The sequence below is a fragment of the Cyprinus carpio genome, chromosome A4, assembly GCF_018340385.1.
Source record: "Cyprinus carpio isolate SPL01 chromosome A4, ASM1834038v1, whole genome shotgun sequence".
NCBI lineage: Eukaryota > Metazoa > Chordata > Actinopteri > Cypriniformes > Cyprinidae > Cyprinus > Cyprinus carpio.
The window spans coordinates 15,726,320-15,741,573 of record NC_056575.1 but is presented as its reverse complement, the minus strand read 5'-3'; the positions used below and the strand labels follow the sequence as shown (position 1 = coordinate 15,741,573).

General features: G+C 36.8%; 1 protein-coding gene across 4 annotated transcripts in view; it reads left to right on the top strand.

Annotated features, from left to right (window-relative positions):
- LOC109065866 (USP6 N-terminal-like protein) overlaps positions 1-15,157 on the top strand; it is a 49,832-nt gene extending 34,675 nt beyond the window's left edge. For all 4 annotated transcript variants that reach the window (XM_042742970.1, XM_042742979.1, XM_042742954.1 and 1 more), the window contains 10 exons: positions 718-798; positions 4,908-5,015; positions 5,442-5,551; positions 6,982-7,030; positions 7,207-7,327; positions 7,796-7,890; positions 8,395-8,460; positions 8,586-8,685; positions 9,825-9,977; positions 11,803-15,157. In XM_042742970.1, coding sequence (XP_042598904.1) covers positions 718-798; positions 4,908-5,015; positions 5,442-5,551; positions 6,982-7,030; positions 7,207-7,327; positions 7,796-7,890; positions 8,395-8,460; positions 8,586-8,685; positions 9,825-9,977; positions 11,803-13,229 — 2,310 coding nt within the window. In that variant the 3' untranslated portion in view covers positions 13,230-15,157. The remainder of the gene's footprint in view (positions 1-717; positions 799-4,907; positions 5,016-5,441; positions 5,552-6,981; positions 7,031-7,206; positions 7,328-7,795; positions 7,891-8,394; positions 8,461-8,585; positions 8,686-9,824; positions 9,978-11,802) is intronic.
- The last annotated feature ends 97 nt before the right edge of the window (positions 15,158-15,254 follow it).

Below are 15,254 nucleotides of genomic sequence, written 5' to 3'. Positions count from 1 at the left end.
AAACTTGTCCACAGTGTTTTATCTGGAAAACTGGAGCAAATACATCAGTAGGATGAGAAAAATACTTTTAAATACAGTATAAACATTTTCATCAACAGGTTTTAATTAAGCAATATAAGATAATGGAACAAACTACTCATCTATTATGATTTTTGCTGACTGATTTCAGCAGAGTTGTGGGAGTTTTGAGATTTATCACAGTTAAAAAGAAATTCTCACTATAGCAACCCAGAAATCACTTTCCTGTGTAGAACTGCTTAATATATAATATGTCAAATATATGCATGACATAGGATTAGAAAACAAAATATAAAAACATGTGGCATTAATTGTAAAGAAAGCTAGGGCACCTGTCTGAACTTGAGCGGAATGGACTTCATACAGTATACATCTACTCAAAATCCCATTGTCACCAGTTGGCTAAGTGTAAATGCAAAATGACTCAAATAAGTCACTTAAATTCAAATTTAGATTTTTTTTTTTTTTTTTAATCACATTTGTCATGACAGAAAGCACTTACAGTGTCAGTTTATAAAGTAATAATGAGATCTAAATTGGAGAAAAAGTAACATTTCTGCCTCAGAGGCCATTATGTTCTTGTAGAAGAAAAAGCATAGAAGATATTCAAAATTACTTGCCTTAGATGAAACATTGAGATGAGTTTTTGTCTCTTTTGTTTAATTTATTGTACTGTGGGTTTGCACTTTGTCTGCTTAGCAAAAACATCTGGAAGTGGAGAGAACGACAAAATGGCTGAAAATGTTGAAGAGCTGGGAGAAATACAAGAACAGCGACAAGGTGCGTGCCCTTCATAAACAGACTTTAACTCTCTGAAGGACTTTGAGAAAGTCAGATTTCTCAGTCTTTCATCTTGTGTGTGTAAATGTCTTAAGTTCCCTTTGGCTGTCTCTGTCCTGTGTATTGGGGGTCATTGGACCGATCCCCTAAGAAAACCAGTCCTGCTTCAACTGAGCAAAATCTGTCGGTTTCTATCAATCTTTGTGTTTGGATATCTTCAGGCAGCTGTTGGTGTGTTAAATTTCTGTCCATTAACAGTGTCTAGTGTGAAATGAAACATTTCCATAGTGCCTGAGGTTGTGTGTGACAGGTGTGCAGTTTATTACTCAGAGTAGAACTAATTATTACTTCTTCTTATTAGATCAATTAGACTGTCACACTGCGTCTGCACTAAATGAGCATAAACAGCATCTAAAGCACAACAAAACTGTCTACAATTTTTTAGTAGCACTGCACAGCTATTCCAGCTTCTTAAACTTTAGATTACAAATATATGTGTGGATTAATAATATTTCAATTTAATATGGTATTTAATAAAAATCTGCTTGAATAATAATATCTCTAAAATTGAAAATAGTTTTAGATGGAATATAAAATGTCACATTGTTGGGCGTTAACTTCTGTGTCTCTGTTAAAATAGTAGGAAACGAGGACAGCGACACATTTTACTGTTGCTCAAGTCTAGCTCAAGCTTGAACCTAAGGCTATGTTTACACGACAACGATGTAGTCAAAAACGAAAACGTTTTTCCCTTGCGTTTTTAAAAAGTTTCACGTATACACGACAACGTTTTCAAAACGATTCGCGTTTACACATATCCGCTAAAACGGACAAAAACGCTGTATTACGCATGTCAGGCCAGTAGATGGCGCTGTCACCTTGTTAGAAAAACAGTACCTGTAGGGAAGTGACGATTATATGTTGTTTATGATGCGTTTCCGCTGTTGGTTGTAATATTGGTGAAGTAAATCCACACTTTGCTGAAGAAGCGTTAGCAAACTCTTGAGCAGCAACAACAGTACCATGTACTCCTCCATTGTTGTATATGTTTGTTCGCACTTGCCTTTAAAATCGACACGTACTGTGCATGTCTATATACCTAACACGTACTATGCACGCGCATGACATCACCACTTTCAAAGATTCATGTTTTAGGTTTTTTTCACGTAAACGATAACAGTGACGTTTTCAAAAACTTACACTTTCAGAAATATGCATTTTCAGTCCCCAAAATGCCATTGTCGTGTAAACGAACAGCCAAAACACGTAAAAAGTTTCCTGTTTTTGGCTGAAAATGTTGTCTTGTAAATGGCCCATAATTGGTCAATTGTTAGTGAATATTCAGAGGTCAGCTTCAGCACTTGCAATGTAGGCAACCTCAAGCTAACATCGGCTGCTTCTGGTGGCATTCAGAGTCCTCTTAATGCGAAAAAATTGCTGATGACATTACATTCATAGATAGGATTTCATCAACAACGGAAATGCATACCATAATGAGCTGTAGTGACTGGCAGTGACCTGGATTTGCCTGTAGACAAGTGATTTGGGAAATTTTATTTCCCTTGATCTGAGGTGGAAGGTCAGTACCCAGCTTGCTCTTCCTCTGGCATTCAGAATAGATTGGGGTGACCTCTGATCACTTTAACCACTGGAACCACTATCTAGCTCATGCTATCATTGACATTTCATCTTAACTTTTTTTTTTGTTTATGCTATTTTGCTGTTTTTCAGTATTTGGCCCATGCCACAAGTCCAAGTTTCATTTTAAAGATGGTGTCAGTTTGAAATGTAAAAACTGATTTTCTTGAATTGCTCGTATGCGAAACAGCTCATCCAGATAAATATCTATATAGTTATCTATATAGTTTTATAATCCTATATAGAAGGGATTCTCTAACTTTTTGTCAACTAAACCCATTTGACTTAAAGTATTTACTTGATTTAGCCCCTGTGATTTTATGTTAATATTTCAGTAATCTAATTTGGTTCTGATTTCACTGTACCACACACACTCACTCCAAAGACATCTTGTTCAAAGAGGTTTTTTTTTTCTTTTTCTTTTTTTTTTTGTAGAACAGATGGAGTCATTGACTTCTCACACATCCGCAATTACAAAACCAATCCCCTGTCAACAAACATATTTAAACACACAAGCAAACACACAGACACCTGCTGATTTGTAATGTCTCGTTTTAGTCAAATAAACCAACAGCCTTAATCGCCTCATTTTGCTGAGATTAGAGGCAGAAACACACACACACAAACACACACACACAAACACAGTCATTGGGTTTGTGGCTGTGGGATATGTGCCCACTGTTGTCTGTCAATAATCAGCTCCTCAAGAGCCTCCTGAAGATCATTAATTTCGTCTTTACCATTATAGTAAATGAACTACTCAGCAGCCATCAATTCTCACACACACACACACACACACACACACACACACACACACACACACACACATACATACATGGAAAGGCCCTGGGGTGGAATAGAAGTTCAGGAAATCACTTAGTGGCAGTAATGTGGACAGATGAGTGCAGGAAACGGAAGAGTGTTCATTCCTCTCTTTCACCTCACAACCCCTCCACACTCATACATCTCTCTCTTTCTCTCTCTTTCTGTTCCAGCGGGCGAGTTTAATTGTAGCTGGGAGACGATTCATGCCGGCCATTAGCTTTTGTGGTTTCAGCATTTTGCTTTTGAGCTTTTAATCCGCCCTCTGATGGGAGTTTAATCTTTAGTGACTGCACAATTACCTGTGAGCGACACAGACACACAGATGTATTCCATTACTCTGCTATTGAATGTGTTTAGACCGTGTGATTATCCATTTTGAGGGTGTCCTAACAACCAAGCCAGCGGTATCAGTGGCCACATCATTGAAGTTATGTTATATATTGTGTATACCCTGTTCCGCTTCTTTTTCTTTTCAATAGTTTGCATATCATGCTTTTTTGCTAACACTCTCAGTTCAATTTTAACATATTTCACCTTCGATTCCTAGCAGCTATAATTCTCCCAAACTCAGCACACAAAATGTGGAAAGTCTGCTAATTTTGTCTGGGTCTACTTCTAACCAAGACAAAGAAACAAAGTCATCTGTCTCTGTCTGATATTGTCTATATTCCAGATTGCAGCAAGTTAATGACATAACAATTTTCTTAAAAAAATAAATTACACACACACACACACACACACACATATATATATATAGATTTTAAAAATGAAAAACATTTTCATCAAGTCTCTGTACATATGAATTTTATTTGTAATATATATATATATTTTATTAATTTAATTCATTGTAATGTTTTGGGTGAAGTATAAATGGTGTGACATAATGAAGAAAAAAGTATTAAATTAATTAGTTTTGCGTATTTTTATTGTTTCATTTTAAAATGCTGTTTTGTTAAAATATTATTTATTCCAATATATATATATATAATTTATTTATTTTATTTGGTAACACTTTACACTGAGGTTCTAACATTAACATTAACATTAACTAACAATGGACAATACATTTGTTACAATATTTATTAATCTTTGTTAACATTAGTTAATAAAAATACAACTTAATTGTTAGTCCATGTTAGCTCAGGTCCATTAACTAACATTAATAGATACAACTTTTCATTTCAGTAATGTATTAGTAAATGTTGGAATCAACATTTAACCAACTAATTAACTAAGATTAATAAATGCTTTAGAAGTATTTTTATTGTTAGTTTATGTTAACTAATGTAGTGTGGAAACAAAAATATTAAGCAGCATGACTGTTTACATTGATAATAAAAAGAAATGTTTCTTAAGCATCAAATCGGCATGTTAAAATGATTTCAGGAATGAATTACATTTTAAAATGTATGAAAATAGAAAACAGTAATTTTTCACAATATTGCTGTTTTTAACAGTATGTTTTATCAAATAAATACAGTCTTGATGAGCATATGAGACTTCTTTCAATAAACATTTAGTTAAGTTAACTTGTTAACTCAAAAAATGTATTTATTTATTTAATATTGACTTTAATGTGTTCACTCACATGGTTGAGGTTTAGAGTTTTCTTGAATTCTAATCGTGTTTTGTGTGTGTTTGTGTAGCTGGCAAGAAGGATCTATAAGGGAATTCCACTGCAGCTCAGAGGTCAGGTTTGGTGTTTGCTGCTCGACATCCCCAAAATCAAGGAGGAGAAAAAGGACTTCTATGAGGTAAACACAGTTTCTCCATTCCAGAATAGGCGTGGCCCTCTTCAGAGCTAGTTTATTCCACAAAAACGTGTATGTGTGTATATGTGAGAGAGAAAGGCAATCAAAAACTCTCTGCTTAAATATGACTTTCTAAAATAGCCAACCCCTGAGGTTTGCAATGTAGCACTTATGTGGTTTGACACACACCGCAGAGGGAAATATCACTCCAAAAGGACAATAGCAGCTTTACTAAATCCCTGCAGCATTCAACTGGACAGAAAGCATGGTTTGCAGTCTGCATTCCCTTTTAACCGGAGGTGTTTGTGTGGAAGAAATCATGCTGTGGTCTGTGAGCGGATCGTCAGATTCATTTGTGGCCTGCAGAGTGTTGTTATATAGTTAGTTATATTTATTATGAACTCCAAGAACTGTTTTTGTCTTCCCCAGAAACTGAAGATCAGAGCCAGGCGGTTGTCTCCAGATATTCGTCAGATTGATCTGGATGTGAATCGTACATATAGAGATCACATCATGTTCATGCACCGCTATGATGTCAAGTGAGCAATCAAACACACACACCAATAAAAAAACACACAGGAGGTTTAACTGCTACTGGCCACAATAGGCAATGCCAGCTGACCATTAGAGCCCCTTGGCTTCTCTGTGAATATAGCGTGAGTCCTCCATGCCCCTCACCATATTGCATAAGCTTGAACAATAGGGCATCTAGGCCACTCGGCATGAACAGCACAAGCTTCCCACTATCGGGTACCTAGGCCCTCCTGCAAGCTGACCACTAAGCTCCCAGGCCCTTTGGCGCATAAACGTCAAAAATCTCTTTTAATATCTATCTATCTATCTATCTGTCTGTCTGTCTGTCCTACCTACCTACCTACCAACCTAGCTATCTATCTATCTATCTATCTATCTGTCTGTCTGTCTGTCTGTCTGTCTGTCTGTCTATCTGTCTATCTGTCTATCCGTCCGTCCGACGGCATGAAATATTGAGATATTAGCTTTATAAATATATATATTCTTTTTTCATTTTATATTTTTGGGTGAATTATCACTTTAATTACTTATTTGTGTATATATATATATATATATATATCAGGAAGAAAAAAACACTGGTGTGATATTGCACTTGTAAAATGTGTTAAAATATGTAACATAATTTTTCCCATAACTAATTAATTAGATTAACGTGTTAAAAATCGACAGCCCTAATAATAATAATAATAATAATAATTATTATTATTATTACTATTATTATTATTATTATTATTATTATTATAATTATTGTTATTGTTATTGTTATGGTTATTATAATTAGATGCTACGTTTATTTTTGTTTGTTCATCTGGTTATTTTTTTTTTTTTTTTGGTTTTGGAACCTAAACAAGGTATTAAAGTATCTAAACATTTTGCATTTTATTTTGATTTATTTATTTTTTTATTATTATTATTATTATTATTATTATTATTATTATTGAATTCTGAACAGTTAGTTCAAGTATCCAACCATTTATTGCAAATATTGCATACATTGTGGTGCTTTAGCAGGCTTTCATACTGTGTTGCTTTTATCTGTGAAAAATACTTTTTTTTTTTTTTTTCCTCGGATGCTTCCATTTCTCATGGCCATAAAACTGCTACATATAACCAGAATGTGAAATGGAAAAGTTGAGAATTCAATAGAGAGAGAGAGAGACGCCCAAACCCCACCATTTCTCTTCGAGTTATTGCTGTATTGAATTGTGACAGGGCTAAAGCGCCCATATTGACTGATGTGACATTTACCTGTGGAGATTTGAAAGGGTCAGATCATTCTCACAGTGTGGCCTTAGACATCCATGGTGGGGGGCAATGAGACAATGAGAGAGGGAAAGCAAAAATGTGCAAAACCTAATGACCCATGGCATGTAAAATAGAAAAACAGAATTGATCATTTGACCATAATTGTTTTGTACGTGCTTATGTGTTTCAGACAGCAGGATCTGTTTCATGTGCTCACAGCATATTCTGTATATAACACGGTGAGTAAAATATACCCACAAATATTGCCATGTTGACTTGTTGACGTCACAATTACTGATTAAAATGCTACCTCAGTAGCAATCATTTTATGAGTATGTGCTTACACATGATTTATGTGTGGAAGAAACCTGCACACTATGGATTCTCTCTCTCTCTTGTGTGTGTGTGTGTGTAGGAGGTGGGCTATTGTCAGGGCATGAGTCAGATCACTGCTCTGTTGCTCATCTATATGAATGAGGAAGATGCTTTCTGGGCACTGGTCAAACTGCTGTCTGGACAGAAACACGCCATGCACGGTACACACACACACACACTTTTACTCATTCTAGAACAGTGGTATTTAACTCATGTTGAGTACTTGTAGTTTTTGTAGTAATAATAATAATAATAAAATAATAAGAAGAAGAAATTGCAAAATACAAGTTTTATAAGGGAAAAGGAAATGCTTGCCTTTATTAGTATGATTAATCCATACAGTCATCATTTATATATTTAAATAAATATATAAAATAAACCAAAGCTATGCAGTTTGTTGTAATATTAATACATTTTTATTTTACTTACATTTTTTTCTATGATAAATTTTGGTACTGTGTTGAGTCACCACTTGATGTCCAGTGTAAAATCTGGGTTGTTAAGCAAAATGAGCAAACCACTAAGCTACAACACTCATTTAATGTTTAAGTCTTAAATTCTGTATATTGTAAACTTGTACTTCACATACAATTTTTGTACATATGAAAAATGTTGTTGTGTTCGTCTAGGTTTCTTTATACCAGGGTTCCCTAAACTCATGCGCTTCCAGGAGCATCATGACCATATCCTGCAGAAGATGATGCCTAAGCTTAAGCAACATCTAGTAAGACACACAAACATCATGCACCATTCAAACTTTGGGCCACTTCACATGTAGAAAAACTCATGTAGTAATACTTCACGGTACACATCACTTTTTTGTTAATGTAGATATTTTGTCCTGATTAACACTGTGTGTCCTAAATGGAATTTTCACAATGTCTGAAAGTCTTATTTTTGGCCTATATTGTTATCTTTATTTGTCAGTGTATTTGTGTCTTTTCTGAAATAAACCTGAGCAGCTGGCGAACCCAGAGTGATGGTATAACAATGAATTCAAAAAGAAATACCAACCTTGGATTCATTAAAGTGCAGAGTAATTAATAAAAGACAACATTAATAAATAATGAGATAGATTAATTAATATTTGTGTGTGAAGGTCAGTCTTTGATGTGAATGGCTTAGCAAGGGGATAAAAGAGAATGATAAGCTTCACTCATTAAGTGTGTTTTAATGTGTGTGTTTTGATACGAGCGTACAATACCTGTCCCTTTGCTGCCCTCTACAGGATAATCAAGAGGTGTACACCAGTCTGTACACTTTGAAATGGTTTTTTCAGTGTTTCTTGGATCGGGTATGCACTCTTTAAACATTATTTCTGAGCACTTAATTATTTTATGTTATAATTTATATTATTATTTGTTGTCCAGTGTGAAACCTTACTGATTTGAGTGCATTTATTTGTTTTTGATTGAATAGACTCCATTCACGCTCACGCTGAGAATATGGGATATTTATATTCTGGAAGGAGAGCGAGTTCTGACTGCAATGTCTTACACCATCCTCAAGCTGCACAAAAGTAATGAGTGTGTGTGTGTGTGTGTGTGTGTGTGTGTGTGTGTGTGTGTGTGTGTGTGTGTGTTTGTGCTTCAATATATGGTTTAAGAGGACAGATGCGTATAATGACATGGGTCTTACAACGTAAACATGGTTTATGAGGAGACTTCCTGTGTTCCCAAATGGCTTAAAAACATACTAAACTGTGTTTCGTTGAATTTAATAAAAAAAAAAAAAAAAACGGCAGTAGTTTTGTGTGAGAGGTAGGTTTAGGTGTAGGGTTACGGTAAGGGATAGAAAATACAGTTTGTACAGTGTAAAAATCCATTATGCCTAATGGAGAGTCACCGTAAACTATGTATACAAGTGTGTGTGTGTGTGTGGTACAGTTTCAAATGCATAAATAATGTTGATTATTGCTCTTGCTCTTTTGATATTGCTTAATTATATCATATGTTTTAATATAAAAATCCAGTTCTCATACAAGTACTGTTTTGCAACAATATCTTGAATTTACTGGGTATTTGTACGAATATACATCTTTCTAGTCATGCTAAGCTCTAAAATATTTTTGGTGAGTGGACGGGGCCTTTACATATTTTTGTGGACAATAGGGGGCTTTGAAGTCCAAAACTTTGAGATCCACTAGTATAAATCAAATTATTTATTATTGTTGTTTAGTTGTTTAATTAGTCATTGATTGCATTTAAAGCAGGAAGTTTTACATCCAGTCACATTAATGATGTGTTAACAAATAAATCAGACAATACACTGGCAATTTAGTGATATTCCCAGAGTTGTGGTCTTGATCAGTCTTGAAACAAAACTCAGGTTATTTTAATCTGAGACCAAGACAAGACCAAGTACAAATGTGTTCAAAAAATGGTCTTAAGTCTAGTCTCAAGACCAAGACCAGTCTTAAGTACTATAACACTAGTGTGTGTCTCCTCAAAAACCCATCATAAAAGCTAAAATGTTTAAATTTCAGTTTTTAAATATAAATATATAAAAAATAGTTCATTAATGCGCAAAATAAACCCTGAAAGGACTTGATGGCAGCTAGATTGCAGTAATTGTAATTAGTTATAATTAGTCTCTGATTCTTCAGAGACTTTGAACGTCCCATTCTAATAGTAACTACTCTGTGTGTTTGTATGTTAGAAATCCTCTTGAAGTTGTCCATGGAGGAGCTGGTGAAGTTTCTGCAGGTGACTTTGTCAAAGGATTTCTTTTATGAGGATGACTTTGTGATCGAGCAGCTTCAACACTCCATGTCTGAGCTCAGACGAACTAAACTGGAGCTGCCACCTCCAGGTACTTTAAACACACACACACACATGCACTGAAATCATGGCAAATCATAAAATGTATGGCTGTGTGTCACCACCCATAGAGGGACACTTCCTACTGCAGACACTCCTTTATCTCATGCACAAACACACACACACACGCACACACACTCATTCACTGCTGCTATGTACTGTTTGTCTAATCTGCGTTCTCTCCCTTTCGCTTCAAACATAGCCTCTGCTTACACTAGTGGGTCTGGGAAGGGGGGGCGCCAACCCTCCTACAAAACTAACCGGTGGGCAAAAAAGCACTGACTACTTTATCTGTCAATCAACCGACCATTCGTTTGTCTACCCCTAATACACACACGTCCCTTTCTCTGTCTCTCACGAAACCTGGATTGGGGGGTTAACCAAAACGTTTGTCACAAAAATGTGCAATGGGGTACTGTATGTTACAAACATGTAAAAGGACAGTTATGCTGAATACATTTATGAATGAGTACAATGAATACGACGTAAGAATATAAAAACAGAAGTCAGTAGATAGAAGTGTCCAAAATTACATTTTTGCCACGCCTACCAATGGCAAATTAATGAAGTAGATAGAACATAGATATTCCTTACTGGCCTTGAAACTTTAGTTTTTTGTTTTTTATATATATATATATATATATATATATATATATATATATATATATATATATATATATATATATATATATATATATATATATATATACACATATAAAAAATGCCTATCTCATCATAGTTGCAAACACAACACAAAGACTGTAAAAAAAAGTTGTCTTCTAAGATGCATAATGTTGGCCAGGCATGTGTCCTTCATGAAAAAAGTCCCAGAATGTGACAAGCTTGTGATAAAAAAAAAAGTTGACAGAAATGTTGATAATAAATGCACTTAGATTAATTTTACTGCCAAAAATTTGCAATGATAATATTTTTAGCATGGGTATTTTTGTAGGATAGGGTATTGTATCATTAGCTTAGCAACATGCTAACACCAAACTATTGAAATCAATTCTGAGTCAAGTTTCCTGTTCAATTTGCATGGGAAACCATGAACAAAATTTCTTGATTTAGACCATACATGCCATTCATTTGGCCAGCGACTCACTTTTGGTGCTCGGCAAATCTTAATTTTGGACCCGAAATATGATAACCAGCACCTTTGGAGGTGTTCACGAGTTTGTGTGTATTTGGCGTTTGCGTTCCTCAAGCCACTTCTCAATGTGCACCAATATCTGCCCTAACCATCAGTATCTGTTTGTAAACGTTCATCATTCCCTTGACGTTTCCTGGTGAATATTGTGCATATGCTGTGTGTTCCAAAATGTACCTAACACATCTTTTCTCCACATGGTTTATATGTTCACAGTCAGGCTTGAAATGTAAGTGTTGTGATAATATTTTCATTTATATTTTTAGCTTCTTGACTCCTCAGTTTTCCCAATCTGAGCTTTTATTTGACACCAGCCGTGGATGTTTGTGGTTTAATTTTATTTTGTTTTATTTGGCAGTTTTGTTTTTCTAAAAGACATTCAGCTGCATGAGTTTTGCACTTTAGTGTTTGTTATATTCTGATGGTATAAAGACTCCATGAAATGCGGTTTTCCAGCAGAGAGCATTTTATTGGTCAGAAATTTGTACACGCCCCTAAGTGCAAGAGGAGTCATCAATGTTTTGATCTGTTTCAAAGGAAGAGAGAGATTGTAAATTTTGAATGCAGATGAAGTTCGTATAAAGTTTTGATTTCATGGGGTCTTTAGTACTTGACATTTCTGTACTGATGTTAACTCTGATAGGCTATTCTGCTATCACCCATGCAGGTAACGAGGATGAGTTTCCTAAGAAACCATTAGGTCAACTTCCTCCTGAGCCTCCAGGATTGGCAGCAGCAGGAACGAATCATATGGCTAACGGGCAACTGGTCGGGAAGACAGTTGAGGGCCTTCCCCCTCATGTTTCGAGCCCTGCCGCAAGCGCCAGTAAACAAGCAGAGTCTGGTCCTGTCACTGATGGAACACCAGAGAGGTACCAAGAAAGTCGGCCACCCAGCTCATTGGACAAGGTGCCTCATCCAGACAAGAGCGAGAGGGATCGTCGAGGTGTGGACACTCAAAAGGAACGAGTCCCAACCCACATTCCCAACAGCAGCGCAACAGGTGGTGGGAAGGTGCTGACCCAGAACCAGGTGAATCACAACTCCAATGCTAGATCCAGCATGCGCAGGGACATTGCACCTCGCTGGGTCAAGCCTTCAGAGGGCAAACTGGAAGCAGTCAAGGCTGCAGCACGGGAAAGCCAGTCCAGTATAACTATGGGTGTTCCACCCTCGCCCAGCTCCCCAACTGAAGAGGAGGCCACCGGGCCACAGCACAGACCCCATTCACGAACGTTTGTTCCAGGCTCCAACCGTGGCTCCAACGCCTCGCAATACGACAATGTCCCAGGACCGGATGGAGAGGTAATGGAGATTATACAGCTTGAGAAACCGCCCTCTCGCCCCCCCTCCCGACCGTACGTTGGGCCATCTTTGAGACAGGGCAGTCCCACCCGTCTCCCTAGTGATGGAACTGGCGTCTCTCCCTTTAGAATGCCCAAACAGAGCATGATGCAGTCCAAACCAGAACCCCATGCACCTCTGCACTACCCACCTGGCATGACTCCTGTCTACACTCCCTACGTTTCTGATTCTCGGTCCGAGGACAGACTATACAGGCATCCGTACGCCGAGCAAATTTATGCAACTACGGGACGTGGCTCATCTAACCCTTCGCCTGAGAAAACACTGATGAACAACAGCTACTTAACCTACCGACGGCAACCGCCAAACATGCCCCCTCTCAGGGTTGCTCCGGCTGAGCTTTCGTCCCAGATAGACAGTGTTGGCGAGGGCGGGTATTACATGCGACAACCCACCCGACTGCTGGGCTCTCCCGCTTACCTGCCCACAGAACTGCGTTATGAGGCAGACAGACGGAGAGAGGGCTGGTATGGGGACATGGAGGCGGGGCCTCCACGATCTCCTGTAGGACTACCTCGATCTCCCAGCTTCCAGAAAGCTCAGCTCTCTCCCGTTCACCCCATTCAGGAGTTTAACTTTGCACCTGCAAATATCTCGGACGCTGTGCTCCATTTCAGAGGACCCCACCAAGAGCACTCCAGCAGGCAACAGCTCCCCCCACTGTTTGGTGGAACACACTACAGGCAGGCGCAGGAGGCCTTTGCAATGCAGGAGTCCATGCTGCTCTGAGAGGGACAGACAGGGACCAAGATAGAGGGATATGTATGAATGATGGCTAGCAAGCAGTTTTGTGTTGGTTTAATTTTTTTGCATTCCGTTTTGTTTGTTTGTTCATTCGTTTGTCTGGCAAGTCTTACCACATCAAAGACTGACTAAAGAAATTTACTTTTGATTTTATTTGTACATTTTTGTCCATAAAATAACCATTAACTGCAGATGTGAGTTATATAACAAAGCTTAAATGTGCAAAGAGAGAATTTTTTGTTTCTTTGGTTAGCACACTGAGATATTTAAATAGAGGGTTATGGAGAGTCTTTTTAATATGGACAAACTCAGTTACCAATCAATTATCATCTATTTTTTTATGCATTTCAGACATAAACATACTTTAGAGAACACTTTATTCCTTGATTGTGAATATATATTTTTAAGAACAAAGATATGTGTAAGTTGGATATGTATATTATAAAGAACTGTAACAGTGAACATAATCGCTGTTTGACAGAACATTTCAATGCAACACTACAGTGTTCAAGTGAAAGTAAGAACCTTGTTTGTAAGGCTTGTGTTTTTAGGTTATATATATATAAAATGCAGATATTTCATCTTAAGTTGAAAGGGAATTTTAGGGGTATGTAAGTTCTCAAAATCTGTTGCACTGACCAGCAAGTAGATATCATATTTTCAGTTCATCAAGGTAACAGATCAATAACTGATGACACCAACTGATGCCAGATCTTGAATTAAAATTATAAAAGCTGCCTTGGATGTGACCAGCAAAACATGACAATTGTGTTACTGTCATTAGCAGAGAATTCTGTAACAAAGGGTGAATTTAAGTAAATTGGGCCCTTTTGGACAGTTAAAGTGGCCCAATTTACCCAAATCATCCGAAAAATGTCTGTCTGTGATGCCAGTGCAAGTTATGCAAGTAGTTACCGAATCACAAATCTGTTCAGTAATTCAGTAATATGGCTGGTAGTTTGTAACATGCAGTGTTAAGCTGGTTGTACCTGTGCTGTTACTCAGTGGAATTCTTCAAAAAATCAACTTTTTTACAACAGATTATCAAATTCAAATTTCACAAAAAGCACAGGTTTTATAGATTATAACAAAATCAAGCTGTACAGCTCATTGAATCTCTGGAGATCTATTGGTAAATTTCCAGTCCGTATTTAAGTCCACTCTGTCCAACTAACCTTTTTTTTTTTTTTTTTTTTTTTTTTTTTTTTTGATTGAATACTTTTATTAAATTTTTTTTATTTTACTGTATTCCAAATCAGTACTATAGTAATGAACCAAGACAACATAAGTAAATTATCAGAAGTGCTGTTTTGCAAACCTTACGGATGTATTTCAGTGAGGTTAAGGTGAGGCTGTTAAAGGATTTATTTTGGATTTGATTTGATTATCCATTTGCATGGAGCCATTATCGGCATTATTTTCTCCAACCACATGGACATTAGGTGGACCTGTGTTTATCATCTTACTTGACGTTATTCACTAAACAGTACTTTCCATGTACCTTGACTTGTACCATTTTTCTTTTTCTTTTATCGGCAAACTTGACTTGACTTTATGGCAGGCCAACACTACCAGCTTATTTCACACATTCATTTATACACACCACACACCAGTAGGTTTGCTACTAAATAAGTAGCAAATTGATTATTTCATAATACACCCTAACGACCTGTCCAAACATTTACATGTATTCATTTGGCAGATGCTTTTATCCAAAGCGACTTGCAGTTGAGGAATGCAACAAACAATTTACCATAAGATGGCAATAAACACGAGAAGTGCCCGTTATACAAGGTTTCAGTCATCGTTCAAAATAGTAAAAGCAAGGACAGGAAGGGATAAAGGATAATAAGACAATAACTAGAAGTCACTTTGGATAAAAGCATCTACCAAATGAATAAATGTAAATGTAGGTTTTTTTTATATATACACATTTACTTGAGGAGGCAGTTAGATGTTCACAGAAGAGATTAGTTTTCAGTTGTTTCTTGAAGATTGTCAGGGATTTGG